Below are 18,166 nucleotides of genomic sequence, written 5' to 3' on the forward strand. Positions count from 1 at the left end.
GGAAAGTGTGGTCCATTCAAAGAAAAAATATAAATAGAAACTGTCCCTGAAGAAGGAAGATATAGAGAGAGAGTCAAGATGATGCATGAAACTAAATGAAAAAATCAATAAACAGATAGAAAGCATAAGAAACCAAGAAGAAATTCTGAAATTGAAAAATACAATAACTGAAATTTAAAATTTTTCTAGAGGGATTCAAAGGCAAAATTGAGCAGGCAAAAGAAAGAATCTACAACTTGAAACAGAACAATGGAAATCATTGAGCCTAAAAAACAGGAGTAAAAAAAGAGTGAAAAAAAAAGCCTGTGGGACATCAACAACCAGACCAATATCACATTGTGGGAGTCCCCAAAAAAGAGAGGGACAGAGAGAATATATGAAGAAATACTGACCAAAAACTTCCCAAATTTGATGAAGGACATAAATATAAGTACCCAAGGAGCTCAACAAACTCCAAATAAGATGAACTCAAGGAGACCCACGATACATTATAGTCAAACTTTCAAAAGACAAAGACAAGCTAAGGATCTTGAAAGCAGCAAGAGAGAAGCAAAATGTCACTTCTAAGAAATCCTCAATAAGATTACTAACAGAGAGGAGTGGCCACAACACCAAGCAGAGAAGGCAAGAAACTGAACACGAGCAGGAGCTGGGTGGGCACCATGGCAGGGATCACCACTATTGAGGTGGTGAAATGCAAGGTCCAAGTTCTGCATCAGCAGGCCAATGATGCAGTGGAGAGGGCCCAGCTCCTCCAGCTGGAAGTGGAAGGAGAAGATGTCCCGGGAACTAGCTAAGACTGAGGTGGTCTCATTGAACCATAGGATTCAGCTGGTTAAAGAAGAGCTGGACCATGCTCAGAAGCACCTGGCCACTGCCCTGCAAAAGCTGGAGGAAACTGAGAAAGCTGCTGATAAGAGCGAGAGAGGTATGAAAGTTATTGAAAACTGAGCTTTAAAAGATGAAGGAAAGATGAAACCCCAGGAAACTCAATTCAGAAAAGCTAAGCACACTGCAGAAGAGGCAGATAGTAAGTGTGAAGAGGTGGCTCATAAGCTGATGATTATTGAGGGGGACCTGGAATGCACAGAGGAATCAGCTGAGCTGGCAGCGTCCTGTTGCTGAGAGATGGATAAGCAGATCAGACTGGCTGAGCAGAACCCAAAGTGTCTGCTGCTGAAGAAAAGTACTCACAAAAAGAAGACAGATGAGAGGAAGAGATAAAGATTTTTACTGATAAACTCAAGGAGGCAGAGACCTGCACTGAGTTTGCTGAGAGATTGGTAGCCAAGCTGGAACAGACAGCTGATGATTTGGAAGATGAACTGAAATGCATTGAAGAGGAACGGCTCTATTCACAAAGGATGCTGGACCAGACCCTGCTTGACCAGAATGAGATGTATAGCAACCCAGTCCCACCTCCCACTGCTTCTCCCTCTGACCTTGTCTCCCTCTGAGGAACAAGGGGCAGAAGCTGACCTTTAAACTGAGGGCTGATCTTTAACTGGAAGGCTGCTTTCTCCTTTTGCTTCTGCCCCATCCCCTCCCCGCAATGTCTTTCTTGCCAATCTGTCTCTGCCTCTCCCCAGAGATTCTGGTTGGGATAAAGTCTGAACACCTTTGGGAACATTTAGAGAATGTGAGCACAATGCAAAGTGTCTTTAAAGCATGTTGTGACATACACATTTTGTAATTACCTTCTTTGTTGTTGTAGCAACCATTTGTAAAATATTCCAAATAATTCCACAGTTCTCAAGCAGCAATTTAATCCCTTTCTCACTTTTAGAAGGTAATTTTTGACCTTATCCATATTGCCTTCTCCATAGGGGAGGGACAGAAGTATTGACCTTCCTTACTGAGAGCCAAACAGAGCCCAGAGAAAGACTCCACTGTGGGGAGTCATTGCTTTGTGCAGAGTATGAGCCAAACCAGAAAGGTGATTCCAGGAGGAGTTAGCAAAAAAAAAAAAAAAAGTGATGTTTAGGTGTTAACTTTAAGGTATTTGGGGGCAATTATTTTTTTTCATCAGAAGTGGCCCAATCAAAATGGTGAGAACTCTGAGACAGAATCCTTGTCCCATCTCTACCCCCTTCTCTATGGCTCACAAACTGGATCATACCTTGTGTTGAAACGACCAGTTATTTGCTCTCATGCCTCCTTCAAAGAAAGAAAAAATATACTGTAACACTACTATAATCCAAACAGTATGGTATTGCCATAAGAATAAGCAATAAATCCATGAAACAATGGAAGAGCCAGAAGTAAATCCAATTATTTGAATATACAACAAAGATGAAATTTAATTCAGATGAATTGTTTATTTAAAAACACAACTGACTACACACATAACAGAAAATAAAGTTAGATCTTACAACATTAAAATATAAAGCAAACTAAATCAAAGACACAAGGAAAAAACTAAAAATTCTGGAGGAAACTTTATAAGACTATGTGTTTAACTTGAAGAAGAAACTACTTTGATCAAAATGCAAAACTCAAAAGCTATAAAAATAAAATCCCACATATCCTACCACATAAAAAAGTAACTTTTATGTATAAAGGAAAAATGCCAAAACAATAAAAAGTAGACAAAATAGATGGGGGGGGCAGATTATTTGTAATGTGAATGATAGATAAAAGGTTAATATCTATAATATACAAAAGCATTCACAAATTTATATTTAAAAAACACAAATTGTTCAACCCTATCCTCATGAGCACTATATATTTAATGTCTTCAAAAATACTTTCAGGATTAGCAGTATGCTTTTCCGGGTTATTTAAATGGCCTGTAGCATGTTTATTTTGTTTTGTTTTCATTGCTATATAGTTGACATATAACATTACCTTAGTTTCAGGTGTATAATATAACATAATGATTCAATATATGTATATATTGTGAAATGACCACCACAATAAGTCTAGTTAATGTCCATGACCTCACAGACTTACAAATTATTTTCTTGTGATGAGAACTTTTAAGACTTACTCTCTTAGCAACTTTCAAATACATGATACATTATTAACTACAGTCACTGCGCAGCAGGTTACATCCACAAGACTGTTTATCTTGTAACTAGAAGTTTGTACCTCTTGACCCCCTTCACCCATTTCTCCCACCTTTCACCCCTCACCTTTGGCAACCACCAATCTGTTCTTTGTATCAATGAGTTTTATTCTGCTTTGATAAAGCAAAATGGGTGACCCCCTTCACCCATTTCTCCCACCCTTCGCCCCTCACTACCTAAATTTTTCCATTGTCCTCGAACTCCAGGGTCCCTAAGGATGCCAGACCCTCCTTCCCATTTTTCCAAGAGCCCTTCAGCCTACAGAGAAGGAACTGGGGAAGGGGCACCCTTTTCCCTTTTATCTCAATCCCTGAAAACCATGGAGCCCCAGGAAAGGAGGTGGTCTGAGCAGAGTAAAGAGACTTCAGAAGTAGCCCCTGAGATGGGGATGGTGAGGAAAGAGTCAGAGAGATAACACTGGGAACTGAGGGACCACTGTGGTGGCCTGGGGGTTCAGGATGGAATGGAGAGACTCTGACCACTGTGGAGGCTGGGCACCCCACACCCTCCGGCCCTCGCCTGGCTGAACATGCCGGTCCTGCATTCAGGAGAGCTGTCAGAGTGTGGGAGTGAGGTGGAGGTGTGAGGTTCCCAAGTGGAGAGGAGGAAAGGTCCCTGAGAACTGCAGAAACCATTACCTGCCCTTCTTCTCCCCCAGAGTTGGGTATTCTTCATCTGCCTTCCCCCTTCAGAATGCTGGAGCAATACCCAGGCATCTGCCACCTAGACCTGTTTTCATGGTCCAAGATGTCTGGAAGATCTGACAGGCAGAATCGCCAAGTGAGGCCTGAGACGGAGAGAAGAATAGAGAGAAAAATGGAGTGGGGAGGAACGGAAGTGGGGAAGGGAGTGGGGGAGAGTGGGAGGCAGGTAGGACGCTGTCCCCAGAAACTCACAAAAGGGGCCTGCCCCACTGCCTTTCTTTTCTTGGACTCTAGTTCATTTTCTGGAAGCCACAGAACAGGTGCGTGGCTCTGTAGCACACCAACACCAGTGCAGGTCAGAGTTCTCATCCGAAGTCCAAGGCCTCCACTTACCAGCTGATAAAAGTAAACAAAAGCTTAATCACTCTGCACTTCAATTTCTGTTTCCCAACTGTTCAATTATAAGAATAGGGCGTGCCCCCTGGAACACTGTAATCAGAAGTTAAATGGGACAATTTTTTTAACCATCACCTGAGGATATATTTACTGGTTTTAGAGAAAGAAGAAGGGGGAGAGTGGGAGGGAGAGAGAGAAATATCAACATGAGAGAGAAACATTGATTGGTTGCCTCCCTTATGCACCCCAAGTGGGGATAGAACTCACAACCTAGGTGTGTATCCTGACCGGGAATGAAACCAGCAAACTTTTGGTGTACTGGACGACATTCCAACCAACTGAGCTGCCAGAGCTGGGGTGATGTTTTTTAGCAAAGTATTCAGGCCAGTGCCTGGCAAACAAGCCCCCAGTAAACGCTAACATGAAAGTAACACTGGATCTGACTACTCACTAACTCACTCCGGTTTCCCCAACGTTGTAGACATTGACCTGGGGCTCCAGCTGTCCACAGAACTGTTGGCCATGTAGCCAGCCTTGCAGCCAGCCTGCACTGTATCCAGTGAAGGTGGGGGAGGCCCAGGCAAGCCCTGCCCGCTTCTGCACACTCCTGTGTACGATGTCTGTTGTCCCTAGAATCACAGCCAGGTTCATCCAAGGAACCTCTGCTTTGGAATGCCTTCATTGGCTGGCTGATACCTGCAGAAACAGCTGGAGACATTTTCAGGAGCTCCTAGAGTGTCCGATATAGTAGATAGTACCTGGTGCAACCTAGCTGTCCCCAATAGGTCATGCAAGATGAGCTGCTAATATGTAAACCAAAACCAGCATCAGGGTGGGCTGGAGCCAGAATCTGCACAGGCAGTGGGTCTGCACACGAGGGACCTTGTCAGTTGGGAGTTGAGTCATACTCCAGGAACTTGAATTCCTCCAGGGTTCTGACACCAGGGCTGATAAATGGTAACACAAGGCAAAATGTACCCCTGGTGAATTAAATTATACATTTCACTCCTTTCAGAACCATTATAATTTATGGACAGAAATCAACCTCAGAAGGGTAGCAATGTCCATAATCCATTCAGTGTACAGGATATGAAACCCACTCCACCCTACCTCCTGCTAGAAAGGAGGTGAGAATAAGCAGAAGGAACTGCATGAGGAATACTGTAAACTGGTTAAATGTTTAATGGAATTGTGAAAATAAAATTAGCCTATCCAGAGACAGGCTAAAAACGGTGTGAAATGCTCAAAACTAGCAAAAGCAAAAAGGTAAAAACAGGATGGATGAATCCAAGGAGGAATCATGTAAAAGGATGTACCTTAGGCCAGGCTTCAGAAGGCGTTACAGGAAGGTGTAGGGAGAAGGGAGGAAAGTCTCTGGCCTGGCTCAAGCTCCCAACTCTGCAGGTTAACAACCCCACTCACTCAATAGCTTGAGGCAGTGGCCTCAAGCAAGGGCTAGCCCCAGTACCTGCTCTCTCTCTTCTTCCTTAGTATTGGGACAGCAAAACTTTAGATAAGTACCAAGTCATCCAGAACAAAAACTACACCTCTGAAATCTCCTGCACAGCCAATTACGAGTTGAGGATTAAGTTCTGGCCAGTGGGATGTAAATGAAGGGCTGTGTGTATGATTTCCAAAGAACATCTTTAAAGGGAGGAGCAATGCCCTCCTTCAGTCCTTCCTCCTTCCTGCGGGCTGGAATGCAGCTGGTACGGCTGATGCTCTAGCAACTCCATTACACCATGAAACTGAAGCTTCATGAAGGTTGAGGAACACAATTCCGTGTAAAGGAACCTGGTCTCTGGCCTCCAGGACACCCTGCCAATTGTACCTGGCCTACTTCCAGGTCTCCTTTATGTAGGAGAAAAGCATGTTTCCATCATTGTTTGGTTTTCTGTACCACATAGTTGAACTAAATCCTAACCAATGAACGGCAGGGATGAGAAGGCCTTTTGGTGGCAGAGGTGGGGCAAGGGCTGCCAGAGAAGTGGGCGTCCCCGTGTTGGCAGCACTAAGACACAGACATGCACGTGCAGCAGAAGCGTTCCCTGAGCTGGCAGACCTGGTGGGAGAATCAAGACTAATTCCTGGATAAACAGACATGGTGAAGGAAGAAATGGGAGAGTCAAGGACATCCCCGTAGCGATGGCTGTAGAGGGCAGCGTCACAGAGGACACGAGGGAGGTTATTATGTCGGACCTCCTCGGGAAAGGTGCCATCGCTCGGCAGATGAGTCAAGGCCCCGTGTTGACTAAGGGTGGTAAAAGAGGAATTGTTCCTGGAAGTTCTGTCCATTTGCAAATACAAGCTCAAATCCTTGTCTATCTCCCTTCATGACCAGAGGTGTCCCTGTCAGTTCTTGCTCTGGCTGACTGCCCAAAGCACCTCCTGATGACCCACACAGCTTGTTGTCAGCCGTTGGGACTGACTGTGGGGGCACCTAGTCCAGCATTTCTCCTCAGGTGGTCCTCAGAGCACCCTCATGGGACTGCCCTGCTGACTTGCTAAGAACGCAGACGTAAGGACTCGACCTAACACCAAGTGAAGCAGCCTAAGTGGTCCCCATAATTCTGACATAAGTGCAATCCATCATTTTCCACATGGGGAAACTGAGGCCCAGACAAGTAGTGTGACTTTCCAGAGGCCTCACTTGGAGCACTGGACCATAACCCAAGAATCCAGTCCAGGGCTTACTCCAAGGCCCTGTGGATCTCCCAACACCTGCACCCTTTTTCCAGGCTCTCTGGGGTGGTCCCTGCTCATCAAAAAGCCCTCTGAGAAGGAGGCTCACCAGTGAGGTCCCGAGGCGAGGCTGAGCACCCGCCCTCCACCCTGGCCCCCAGCACCTGGCTATAATCAAGGTGATCCTCATCTTCAGCAACCACAGGAAGCCACAGCTCTCCCAGTTCCACCAGCTTTACGGCGAAGATACACAGCAGCAAAGCATGAGGGATGCATTCCATTCGGTATCCAAAAGAGGTGCAAGTGTTTGTAATTTATTGGATTATTAATTGGAGAATATGACAACAAACTGATAGGCATTATGCAATGTTATATTTTGTCTTCTGTGTGGATTTTTCAGACAGTGAACATGGCATTGGAGATATCATTCAAGTACTTGTATAAATAAACATTAGGCAAGTGTTTTGAAAATGTCTGTGTACTGGATTTAATGTTCCATGTACACAAGGTTCACAATATCCCTGCGGAGGTGGTCATGGGGGAATGGTACTGGAGTGGAACTTGAGTGGAACATGAGTGGAACATGAGTGGAACTATGACACACACCAATGCATTAACTGGAGAAATCGGAGGCTGGTCTAATGGGAGCTCCAGCCCATGTTGCGTCAGCTGTAAAGAATGTGAATCTTCTTGAGATCCCAAGAAATATTTGGTGACATCAGTATAAAAGTGCCAGACCCATCCTCTTTTAAAGAAAACATTTAAAAGGCCAAGCCAAGGTAAAATCCAGGGGGAAAGGTCATCTACGTTTGCCACGCAGTTGTTTACCAAAAATAAAGAGAGCGTTAACTTTTGCTCTTGGATTTAAGTCAAGGTACTGTGGAGAAGCCATCTACAATCGGGGTGGCGGTTCAGTATTGCTTTCCTTACTCAGCGATTTTTTAAGAAATTGAGTAGTTCCAGTGGGATTTTTTCCTTTATTTTCTGAACCACATTCCAATGGCCCTGGCCAGTGTAGCTCAGTCGATTGGGCAGTCCAGCAAACCAAAAGGTCACTGGTTCAATTCCCCAGTCAGGACACGTGCCTGGGTCATTGCAGGTTCCGGGTACGGAAAGCAGCCAGTCGATGTTTCTCTCCCTCTCTTTCTCCCTCCCTTCCCCTCTCTCTAAAATTAAAAAAAATAATAATAAACTGCATTCCTATGGCCCCTTAAGGCATGCCTCTCTGTATTGACTGTAACAGAATTTTTTTTAATGTTTGAGACGTTTCTTTAAATTATGTACAACCCCAAATGTTGGCGTTTTGTACAGATCACAAGTGCAATATTCCTGAATTCTTTCTGTTATTTGTCACAATTGTTATTTAAAGAGCCAAGAATGTATTGCCTGAAAACATTCTGATGTTTTTCTCTGTTTAAATAAGCTCCAAGGTAACTGGACTTCTAAAGCACCTTTCTGTTTTCCTGATAAGGAAAAGTTTTACAACCCTCTGACTCAACAAAGTAAATAAAGGTATATTTCGTCACTGTTTTAAAAATAAATATACATTAAAAACAATTTTTTAAAACCTCCCTGAGATGGAAACACAACCTGCATGGTCTCCATCCTCACAATCCCGGGACACACTGCAGGCTGAGGACACACACATGGCCCATGGGCACATCTCCCAGAGCTACTTACAGCTGTAGAGACCCGGGTCTCCTTCTGCAACACCCACCTTAGAGGCAAAGGGCCTGCATGCCCTAGCACTCCATGACATCTTGCAGATTCATGCAAGTGAACATTCAACTGACCCCTCCCTGACCCAGGGTATGGAGACGTACATCAGGGGCTCCAGAAGTAAGACACCCTCCTTGGATTCCAACCCACCCCCCATAACCCTCCTTACATCCCTTCCCGTACTAGGCCTGCCTGCCCTTCTTCCCATCTCCCCAGGCTTGGGGAGGGGGGAGGGGGTATTGACATTAACGGCTGCATCCCTTCTTGCCTCAGATTCTCCAGCATCTTTGAAAACTCTACTTCCTCTTCCCTCTCCTGCTGACTAACTCTCCATAGTCCCCACCCCTGAAAGGAGTAAAGTTCTGACTGATTTCAGAACTCTTCACAAAAAAAAAAAAAAAAAAAAGAACTCTTCACAACCCCCCTTGCCCTTACCTCCCATGGATCCCTCACTGCCTCACTGATGCCATTCCCAGGCAGGCAGGAACTGCCCTTGGTTTTGCTCTCCACTCCAGCCTCTGCAGACGTATCTGGACACTTTCTGGCTAAATCCACTTAACACCCCCCAGATGCATGTATGACGTGCCTTCCTGAGAGATTCCAGATCACCACAGGTATCCTGTCTTTGACTCCAGAGGCAGATCCAGGCTTTCAGCACTGACCTCTCTGAGGCAGTCTCTGCCCGGCCAGCTCCTAGAACACGCCCTGTCCTTTTACCTTCTACTGTCTAAGGCATCACTAGTTCACGATAACCCGGGGCTATAAGTTGTCTCTTCCTTCTGTCTTTGTGGTACAGGCCTCGGGACGCTGGATTAGAGAAGTCAGGTGAGACACTTGCATGGGACAGTCCTTTTTGGAGAACAGCAGGGAGGCAAGCCCCCATCGCTGTCAGGGCCTTTACAGGCCAAAAATTTCCACAGCCTTAGGCCTGGAGCAAGCCTCTGCTCATTTATTCATAGTTGATTTGTATCATTCTAATAATTCATAATTACCTCACTGGGAAACCTGCCTCATATCCTTCTCTCCAGCAACTGCAACCGGCTGTCCATTTTTCTGTCTCCTGTCTCTATTCACAACCCTAATGACTAGGGATATGGTCTGACCACTGGGGAGGCCTCAACCAGTAGGTCCAGGACGCTGCAGGCAGGACGCAGGGAATCTCGGTGTCCCTGCGGGGGATTTAGGGTGCCTGGAGACTAGAACCCGGAAAGCCAGAAGGTGGGAAGAGATGACGTGGGGCTTAATCTCTGCATTCCAACCCAGTCCTCGAGGCCGGAGCGGCTGCCTTCGGCGCCACCTGGCGGCCACCGCCCTCTAATGGACCAGATTTAGCGAGGGTCCCCGGCCCTGCGGAGGTCAGTTCCCGGGGGGCGCACAGGCGAGCTTTGGGGGTGGGGAGCGCCAGTTAGGAGAACTAGGACCGCGCAGCCCAGGGAGGGGCACATTTCTCGATTCGTGAGGATCCCATGACACTCCTGAGACCCCAGATCCGGTGCCTTCGGCCCCTCACAGCTGCAGGCGCGACCCAGGGACTCCGTGGGGTGTTAGGCGGCTGAGTGAACGTGAGCGCGCGCGGCCGCCCCACGCGGCGCCCCGCACCGTCGCTCGCGCGCGCGCACGCTAGAACGCTCGCCCGGTCCAGCGAGTCTCCGAGCAGTCGGCCTCGGGTTCCGGAGAGGGCCACCCAGAGAGAGTATGGCATCTTCGCGCAGCGCAATTGTGCGGGCACCGCCTCACACTTTTCCGCCCTCACCCCGAGCGTGAGACGCCTTCGCGGCCACACTTTCCCAAGGGTGATCCCCTAGGGCTGGACGTGGTCGGTGCAGCTCCGGCCCCTCCGAACAGTCTAGGGGTCCCCTGGCCAGGCCGCTCCCACCTGCCCGTCCCAGCGGCCAATAAGAGCCTGGCATAGTGATGTCATACCTACAGGCCCCTGTTGACGAAAGTCCGAGGTCACCCGTCAGGAAACCAGCGCAAACCCACCCGCCGGGGTTCCGGAAGTTTCTACTGCTGCAGCGGAGGGCAGCCTCGCACCGCACCCTTTTGCGTGCCACCACTTTGGCCTTCCATCTGGAGTATCCACAAGTCACTTCTCCCCCCCTCCCGTCTCCTTTATGGGGGTCCCCTTCATTTCCACTCATGATCTCGTGTCCACATCTTCATTTCCACAGCTGCGCCTTCGTCCCCAAGAGTGTCGCGTGTCACCTTTTCTCCAGCACTACCGCCCGTTCCTCTGAGGAACGCTTTCACTTCCTCCAGCCACATTTTCACATGTCGGTCCTCCCCCCGCCCCTGCCATCCCTGCTGTGTTGTGGCCAGGGATGCTCATTTATTCGTCCCCCAGCGCCGACCGAGGCTGTCACCCTGTCCTAGAGTGTCCATCCGTCTGTCAATGTCTCACTGTGTTTGTGGCTGTCACTGCATGAGACAGTCCGTCTGCGTGTGTCTGTTTCCTCGGGTTTCTGTTCATCTGTAGGTCTTGTGGGACTCTGCTCCGTCACTGCGGGTCTTTTGGTAGTGCGGGTCACGGTGTGTCTGGACGTCTGTCGGCGTCTGTCAGGGCTCCGTCAGGGTCTCGGGGTCTGTGGGTCTCAGCTCCCAAGAAAGAAGAGGGATAGGAGGTGGCAGCTCCCGGCGGTGGGGAGGGGAGGGGGCGGAGACAGTGGGCGGAGGCGGGGGCGCGGTGCGGGGCCGGAGGGGGTGTGTGCGGGGGGCCGGAGGCGGCGGCTGTCAGAGTCTGCTCAGCCGGCGCCGGGGAACATCGGCCGCCTCCAGCTCCCGGCGCGGCCCGGCCCGGCCCCGCTTGGCCGCCTCAGGTGAGTCTCCCGCCCCGCCCGGGACCCTCCCCCAGCCTTCGGCCCCTTCAGCGTCCGGGGCACAGTGCGCTCCCGGAGGGATCCAGGCCCCCAAACCTGACGCCCACTGCGCCCCCGGGCCTGCCCAGCGACGCCCCCCGCCACCCCACTCTCATCCTTAACTCTTCGCTCGCCGCTGGAGACTTACTGTTGCCTGCGTAGGGAGCCGGCACCCCGAACGGCTGGCTGCTGCCTTTGCTCTCGGTTTCCTGTGGGGACCCCCGAGCGCCCCTAGCCCGCTGGTCCTCAGGTCTGGGGCCACTATAAGACGGCCCCTGATTGGGGCGGAACCCGGTCCACGCAGGTTCCTGGCGTCCGGCTGCCATTTCCCTCGACCCCACCCCAGTCCCGAGACCCGAGCGCAGGGGCCCCTGCAAGCGCCCAGCGTAAGCGCCCCGCCAGGCCCAGGCATCCCCCTCCCGCGGGGATTCCGTCTCTATTTGGAGGGAAGGGGAGGCTCAGCGGAAGCCCCGAGTTATAATTAGCCCCACTCGAGTTTCCTAGTTAATCTCAGCACCATCACCACCCTATCTCAGGACGCCGGCGGCTGGGTGACCGCCGCGAGAGGGGGGAGTTCCGACCCGGGGAATTTTGATCCTTTGGCTGGAGATGCCGGAACCACAGCAGCTGCTGCCCCAAAATAGCGCCCCCGCCCTGCAGTGGGGGATCTCCGGAGCTCCGAAAACACAGGCGTCCCGGTTCGCTCGTCAGACCCCTCTGCAGTGTCCGCAAGCGCCTAGACCCCCGCCCTAAGTTCCCGGCTTCTTTACTCTGGGCCCGGAGCGCCGATATTTTCTTGGTCTCTAGTGCCCCCCGCTGGCGGAAGCATGCACAACAGCATCGGACAGACTGAGAACTGGAGTCCTGGGGTCCAAGGCTGGCGAATCCGCTCGCTGGGGCTAGACGACAGGGGTGCGCAACTGACAGGCACCCAAGGGAACCAGCGCGCTGTGCCAGGCAGTGGATGAGGCGGGCTGGGCGGGTAGAATGTGGAGTAGGCAGGATTTGGGGTGCCCCAGAACTTGCGGTTCCCACACCCTGAATGCCCAACCCACCCTCCAGGGCCCCGGCCCTGGCCAGCGGCAGAAGCGGCTGAGCCTTCACGCCACCGCAAGCGCCCCCATCCGCCTCGCGTCAGCGAGGGCCCCGCCCCTGTCTTGTGGCCAGTACGTGGACTGCGGCCTCTGGTGCGGGTACCCGCACTGCTCGCACTGGGCCCAAACCAGTCCACCCAGCTGGGGGAAGGAGGTGAGGGTAGTGGGTCCTCTGTGGGGCAGGGGAGGGTATTGTTTGGAAGGTCTCATCTCTGTTCCTTACATTCGTCCGTCTGGGTGTATGTGTGCCTGATCACTGACCCCTCTCGCTTCTCTGCCTGTGTCCTTGTCTCTGTTGGTCTGTCTCCCTTCCTCCATTTCTCGCTTCCTCTTTGCCAGCCTGCCCCACCTTCTCTGAAGCTTAGAGATAACCCTCCAGCAGGAGCGTTACCTAATCTCCTTCCTAGCAGCCTCAGGCCTTCATCCTCTGCCTTTCTTTCTCCCAGCAGCTGCCCGCCTGCCTTGGTAGCCATGAGGCCCCCATGCTGTCCCCTGCACACTCTCTTCCCAGCGTCCCCACTTTTTCTCCTCCTCCTCTTCCTCCTGGGAGGAGGGGCAGAAGCTGAGCACCCGGAGGACCCAGAGCTGCTGGTGACAGTGCGTGGGGGCCATCTTCGGGGCATCCGCCTAATGGCCCCTGGGGGCCCTGTCTCTGCTTTTCTGGGCATCCCCTTCGCAGAACCACCCGTGGGCCCCCGTCGCTTCCTGCCACCGGAGCCCAAGCGGCCCTGGTCAGGGGTGCTGGATGCCACAGCCTTCCAAAGTGTCTGCTACCAATACGTGGACACCCTGTACCCTGGCTTTGAGGGCATCGAGATGTGGAACCCCAACCGTGAGCTGAGTGAGAACTGCTTGTACCTCAACGTATGGACACCATACCCTCGGCCTGCATCCCCCGCCCCTGTCCTCGTCTGGATCTATGGGGGTGGCTTCTACAGTGGGGCCTCCTCCCTGGATGTGTATGATGGCCGCTTCCTGGCCCAAGCAGAGGGGACTGTGCTGGTATCCATGAACTACCGGGTGGGAGCCTTTGGCTTCCTGGCCCTGCCAGGGAGTAGGGAGGCCCCAGGCAATGTGGGTCTCCTGGACCAGAGGCTGGCTCTGCAGTGGGTACAGGAGAATGTAGCAGCCTTCGGGGGGGACCCAATGTCAGTGACTCTGTTTGGGGAGAGTGCAGGTGCTGCCTCTGTGGGCATGCACCTTCTGTCCCCACCCAGCCGGAGCTTGTTCCACAGGGCTGTGCTGCAGAGCGGTGCACCCAATGGGCCATGGGCTACGGTGGGCACGGGAGAGGCCCGCCGAAGGGCCACACTACTGGCCCGCCTTGTAGGCTGTCCCCCAGGTGGGGCTGGTAGCAATGACACAGAGTTGGTCGCCTGCCTGCGGACACGGCCAGCTCAGGACCTGGTGGACCACGAGTGGCATGTGCTGCCTCAGGAAAGCGTCTTCCGCTTCTCTTTTGTGCCTGTGATAGACGGAGACTTCCTCAGTGACACCCCCGAGGCCCTCATCAATGCTGGAGACTTCCAGGGCCTGCAGGTGACTAATGGCTGGAGTGGGTGGAACTGGTTCCTCTAGGCTTGTTCTCCCACCCACCCTCCCTCTGGGGACCCAGGCATGAGGGATCCATAAGACCCATTCCCAAAGGCCCAGGCATCTCTTCCTTGAGGGCTTGATCCTGGGGTGGCCAGTGAGACAGAGAGAAAAGAAAATACGGGTCTATTTTTTCCTTCTTTCCACCTGTTCCCCAATCTCATACTCTCTTCCTCTGTGGTTCTGCATCTGTAACTGTTCATCTCTCTGGTTTTTTGTCTGTGTGTCTGTCTGTGTCTGCCCCTACCTCCACCCATTCCCATTACTTCCCCCTGTTCCCTCAGGTGCTGGTGGGTGTGGTGAAGGATGAGGGCTCCTATTTTCTGGTTTACGGGGCCCCAGGCTTCAGCAAAGACAACGAGTCTCTCATCAGCCGGGCACAGTTCCTGGCTGGGGTGCGGGTCGGGGTCCCCCAGGCAAGTGACCTGGCTGCCGAGGCTGTGGTGCTGCATTACACAGACTGGCTGAACCCTGAGGACCCAGCACGCCTGAGAGAGGCCATGAGCAACGTGGTGGGTGACCACAATGTCGTGTGCCCTGTGGCCCAACTGGCTGGGCGACTGGCCGCCCAGGGTGCTCGGGTCTATGCCTACATCTTTGAACATCGTGCGTCTACGCTCTCCTGGCCCCTCTGGATGGGGGTGCCCCACGGCTACGAGATTGAGTTCATCTTTGGGCTCCCCTTGGAACCCTCGCTAAACTACACCATCGAGGAGAGAGCCTTTGCCCAGCGACTGATGAAATACTGGTCCAACTTCGCCCGCACAGGGTCAGCAGTGAGGAGGGGAGGATGGCCTCTGGGAGCTAGGGAGGCAGGGGGACAGAGAGAGAAGTGGAAGACAAGCAGAGACAGACAAGAAGGGCTAGAAAGAGAAGGGGAAGTTCACAGAGGAGAGGAGACAAAAGGGGAGAGAGAGAATGACCTAGGAGAATGGGTGAGGAAGGAAGGAGGAAGTGGGGTGGCAGATCCTGAAAAGACAAGGACAGCAACCGAGGCAGGCAAGAAGAGCTGAACGGGAGAGACAGAGGAGTTACCGTAGTAGTTAAGAGTGTGAACTGCAGAGCTGGATCAGTTGGATCAGTGGTGATTTCATTAGCTGTGGTGCACGAGTGCACACATTTTACCTGTCTGAAGAAGGGGACAATAAATCCAATATCACATGGGTGTTGTTCAAAGCAAATATGATGTCTGTAGAGATAGGACTGGGCCTTGTTACACTCTAAGGGCTCGATAAATCATGAATTTTTTAAATGAGAGAAACAAAGACAACGATGGAGCAGGAAAATTGAAGGAAAGGGAGAGACAAAAAGCGGACAGGAGGAAGGGGAAGACTCTAGATGTTGAGGGATACTGGAGAAGAGAAAGAAGGATTAAAGCGGTGTTGGGAGGGAAGGGATGGGGCTCTCCTCGGAGCAAAGAGGGCATGAGGTCTGGAAGCAGGCTGCCTCCTCCTCCTCCTCTCCATCTCCATCCCCCAACCCCAGGGCAAGTCGGGCTTGCGTGAGGCTGAGCCTTCCCTTTCCTTCCACAGGGACCCCAATGACCCCCAGGATCCCAAAGCCCCGCAGTGGCCTCCGTACACGGGGAAAGCGCAGCAGTACGTGAGCCTCAACCTGCAGCCTCTGGAGGTGCGGCGGGGGCTGCGCGCCCAGGCCTGTGCCTTCTGGAACGGCTTCCTACCCAAATTGCTCAGTGCCACCGGTACGCAGGGGCCAGTGAGCAGGGGCGGAGCAGGGGGGGAGAAGTGGGGCGCGGAGAGAGAGTGGGTAATGGAAGCCGGCGGGGTGTATAACCCCTCTCTTCTCCCCACCAGCCTCGGAGGCTCCCAGCACCTGCCCAGGCCCCGCCCACGGGGAGGCTGCCCCGAGGCCCAGGCCCGGCCTCCCCCTACCCCTCCTTTTCTTTCTCCTCTTCTCCAGCCTCCCGTGGCTGTGACCACAGACTCTTCCCCTCCTCCGGCCTCACTGGGCCCCTCCTCTAATGAGTAGTCGGACCATGGGGAAGGGCCCCACTCAGGGATCTCCGACCCAGCGCCCTCGCCCTCCCTCAGAAAACCTCAAACTGGACAAGGGGAGTGGTGACCTACGACCCATCTCAGGGACCCACACGCTTTTGTTTAAATGCAAATGAAAAAGCCAGTTGTTTCTTTATAAAATTATTCCTTAGAGCCTGAGCCTGGTGTTGGGGGAGAGAGAAGACCTGGGGCTAGATAGCATCTCCCAGTGGGGCTATAACCGTCAACCATTTCTGTCTCTTTTTCCGCCCCCGCCATCGATCCATGGATGCTCCACCCTCCTGATCCCTTCCGTGCTCCTGTCTACCGGTCATTTTCTACCCCTCCATCCTCATTCCTGCCATCTTTCTCTGGTCTCCCTCTGTCTTCATCTTCCCCGGTCTTTTGTCTCCGACATTCTGATCCTCTTTCCACCACCCACTTGGCCCCCTACTTACTCCTTGTGTCCTCCTGCACTCATGCCCCCTACCCATGTCCATTCCCTGGCCTTCCCCATGTCTTCCTCCCACCTCCTCGCCGGGCGCCCGGGGCCACAGACACGCTGGATGAGGCAGAGCGCCAGTGGAAGGCCGAGTTCCACCGCTGGAGCTCCTACATGGTGCACTGGAAGAACCAGTTTGACCATTACAGCAAGCAGGATCGCTGCTCAGACCTGTGACCCAGGCCGGACCCCCACGTTCCACCACCCCGCCCGCCCCTCCCAGTCCCCTAGCTGTATATACTATTTATCTAAGGGCTGGGATATAACAGAGGAGCCCTAGACCTTGCCCGCCCTGATTCCCTCCCTTTCCCGGGGCTCCCAGTCTTCTGCGTCTTCTGCATGTCTCGGCCGAGCCCCTACCCCACGGTGCCTTCGCCCCTCTGGGCTGCCAATAAACTGTTACAGCCAAAGGCGTGTGCGCAGTTGGGAAGCCGGGGATTGGCAGAATGCCTAACCACTAGGGCTGAGGGAATGGAGAGGTGGTCCCTGAAGCCCTCGGCCTCGCTCAGTTAGAGGTGGGATACAGGGCGCCCGCTACTGCCCCCGGGAGGCAGAACTCGAGTCTGCGCAGTAAGGGCGGCGCAGGCGCGGGGTGCATTGTGGGAACCCTGTGGGTCGACTTGGTCTCCATTGCTTCCCCGTGCCGGGAGAGGTTGTCGCCAGAGCCCGCCTGCCCCTCCTTCCCGCAGCTAGCCCAAGACCCGAGGCCGAGAGTAAGTGCCGGAGCCCGAGTTCCCCCTGGAATTGGCCCCACACCGCCAGACTCAACATTGCCCTACCTGAACCACCTCTGCTCCCTCCGACCGCCCTGGAGCTGCTAAAAGATGTCCACCTGGGCCTTGCCCCACCCGGCCATGGCCCCGTTCGCTTGGCCATCCTTTCGGGCCACTACCTCTACTATCACTACGGCTGCGACGGCCTGGACGACCGGGGCTGGGGTTGCGGATACCGCACCCTACAGACGCTATGCTCGTGGCCAGACGGACAAACTGCGGGCGTACCCGGGTTGGTGGACGTGCAGGCAGCACTGGAGGACATGGGCGACAAGCCCCCTGGGTTTCGGGGCTCCCGGAACTGGATCGGCTGCGTAGAGGCCAATCTCTGTCTCGACCACTTCAGAGGGCCCCAGGGGCGCCTTTGTCACGTTCCCCGTGGAGCTGGGCTTCAGGGGGAACTGGAGAGGCTTTACTCCCACTTCATAGGAGGTGGGGGGCCTGTAATGGTTGGGGGGGATGCAGATGCGCGGTCCAAAGCCTTGCTGGGAGTCTGCCTGGGGCCAGGCATGGAAGCCTATGTCCTAGTATTGGACCCTCACTGCTGGGGTGCTCCAAAAAACCCCAGTGAACTACAGGCTGCTGGGTGGGTGAGCTGGCAGGAGGTGAACACAACTTTTGACCCAAACTCCTTCTATAACCTGTGTTGGACCACCCATAACTCTGAAAAATAGCTGCACCTCCAGGACTGAGGCAAAGTCCCTGGAACTGAGACTCTGGTCCCACACACTCACCTACCTACTCTCAAAAGGCAGGGGCTTAGATAATGCCCAATGTTAGGTCTCCAGGAAGCCCCAGTAGAGCCTGGAACCATTGGCATCAATAAAATTGCAAGGCCCAGCTTAA

General features: G+C 52.8%; 2 protein-coding genes and 2 pseudogenes across 5 annotated transcripts; all 4 read left to right on the plus strand.

The window, feature by feature from the left end:
* The first annotated feature begins 662 nt into the window (after positions 1 to 662).
* LOC118992768 (tropomyosin alpha-3 chain-like) lies at positions 663 to 1,457 on the plus strand (annotated as a pseudogene).
* Positions 1,458 to 6,253: 4,796 nt separating this feature from the next.
* On the plus strand, positions 6,254 to 7,555 carry LOC118992769 (AP-3 complex subunit sigma-1-like; annotated as a pseudogene).
* A 3,669-nt stretch (positions 7,556 to 11,224) lies between these two features.
* On the plus strand, positions 11,225 to 16,957 carry ACHE (acetylcholinesterase (Yt blood group)). 4 transcript variants are annotated; one of them, XM_037054873.1, is made up of 5 exons: positions 11,225 to 11,325; positions 12,905 to 13,997; positions 14,336 to 14,820; positions 15,584 to 15,753; positions 16,603 to 16,957. In XM_037054873.1, exons 2-5 carry the CDS (start codon positions 12,930 to 12,932, stop codon positions 16,722 to 16,724), a joined length of 1,845 nt encoding a protein of 614 aa, XP_036910768.1. In that variant the 5' UTR covers positions 11,225 to 11,325; positions 12,905 to 12,929; the 3' UTR covers positions 16,725 to 16,957. The 4 variants fall into 4 exon arrangements, with proteins under 4 accessions (XP_036910768.1, XP_036910766.1, XP_036910764.1 ...); XM_037054871.1 differs by having other exon boundaries at positions 12,908 to 13,997; XM_037054869.1 differs by lacking the exons at positions 11,225 to 11,325; positions 16,603 to 16,957 and adding exons at positions 12,450 to 12,612; positions 15,866 to 16,190.
* A 173-nt stretch (positions 16,958 to 17,130) lies between these two features.
* UFSP1 (UFM1 specific peptidase 1) lies at positions 17,131 to 18,166 on the plus strand. Its single transcript, XM_037054874.1, has one exon. The coding sequence runs from the start codon at positions 17,584 to 17,586 to the stop codon at positions 17,992 to 17,994; it is 411 nt and encodes a 136-aa protein (XP_036910769.1). The 5' UTR covers positions 17,131 to 17,583; the 3' UTR covers positions 17,995 to 18,166.

Source organism: Sturnira hondurensis, unplaced genomic scaffold, assembly GCF_014824575.4.
Source record: "Sturnira hondurensis isolate 20B ecotype Veracruz unplaced genomic scaffold, ASM1482457v3 Scaffold0008380, whole genome shotgun sequence".
Lineage (NCBI taxonomy): Eukaryota > Metazoa > Chordata > Mammalia > Chiroptera > Phyllostomidae > Sturnira > Sturnira hondurensis.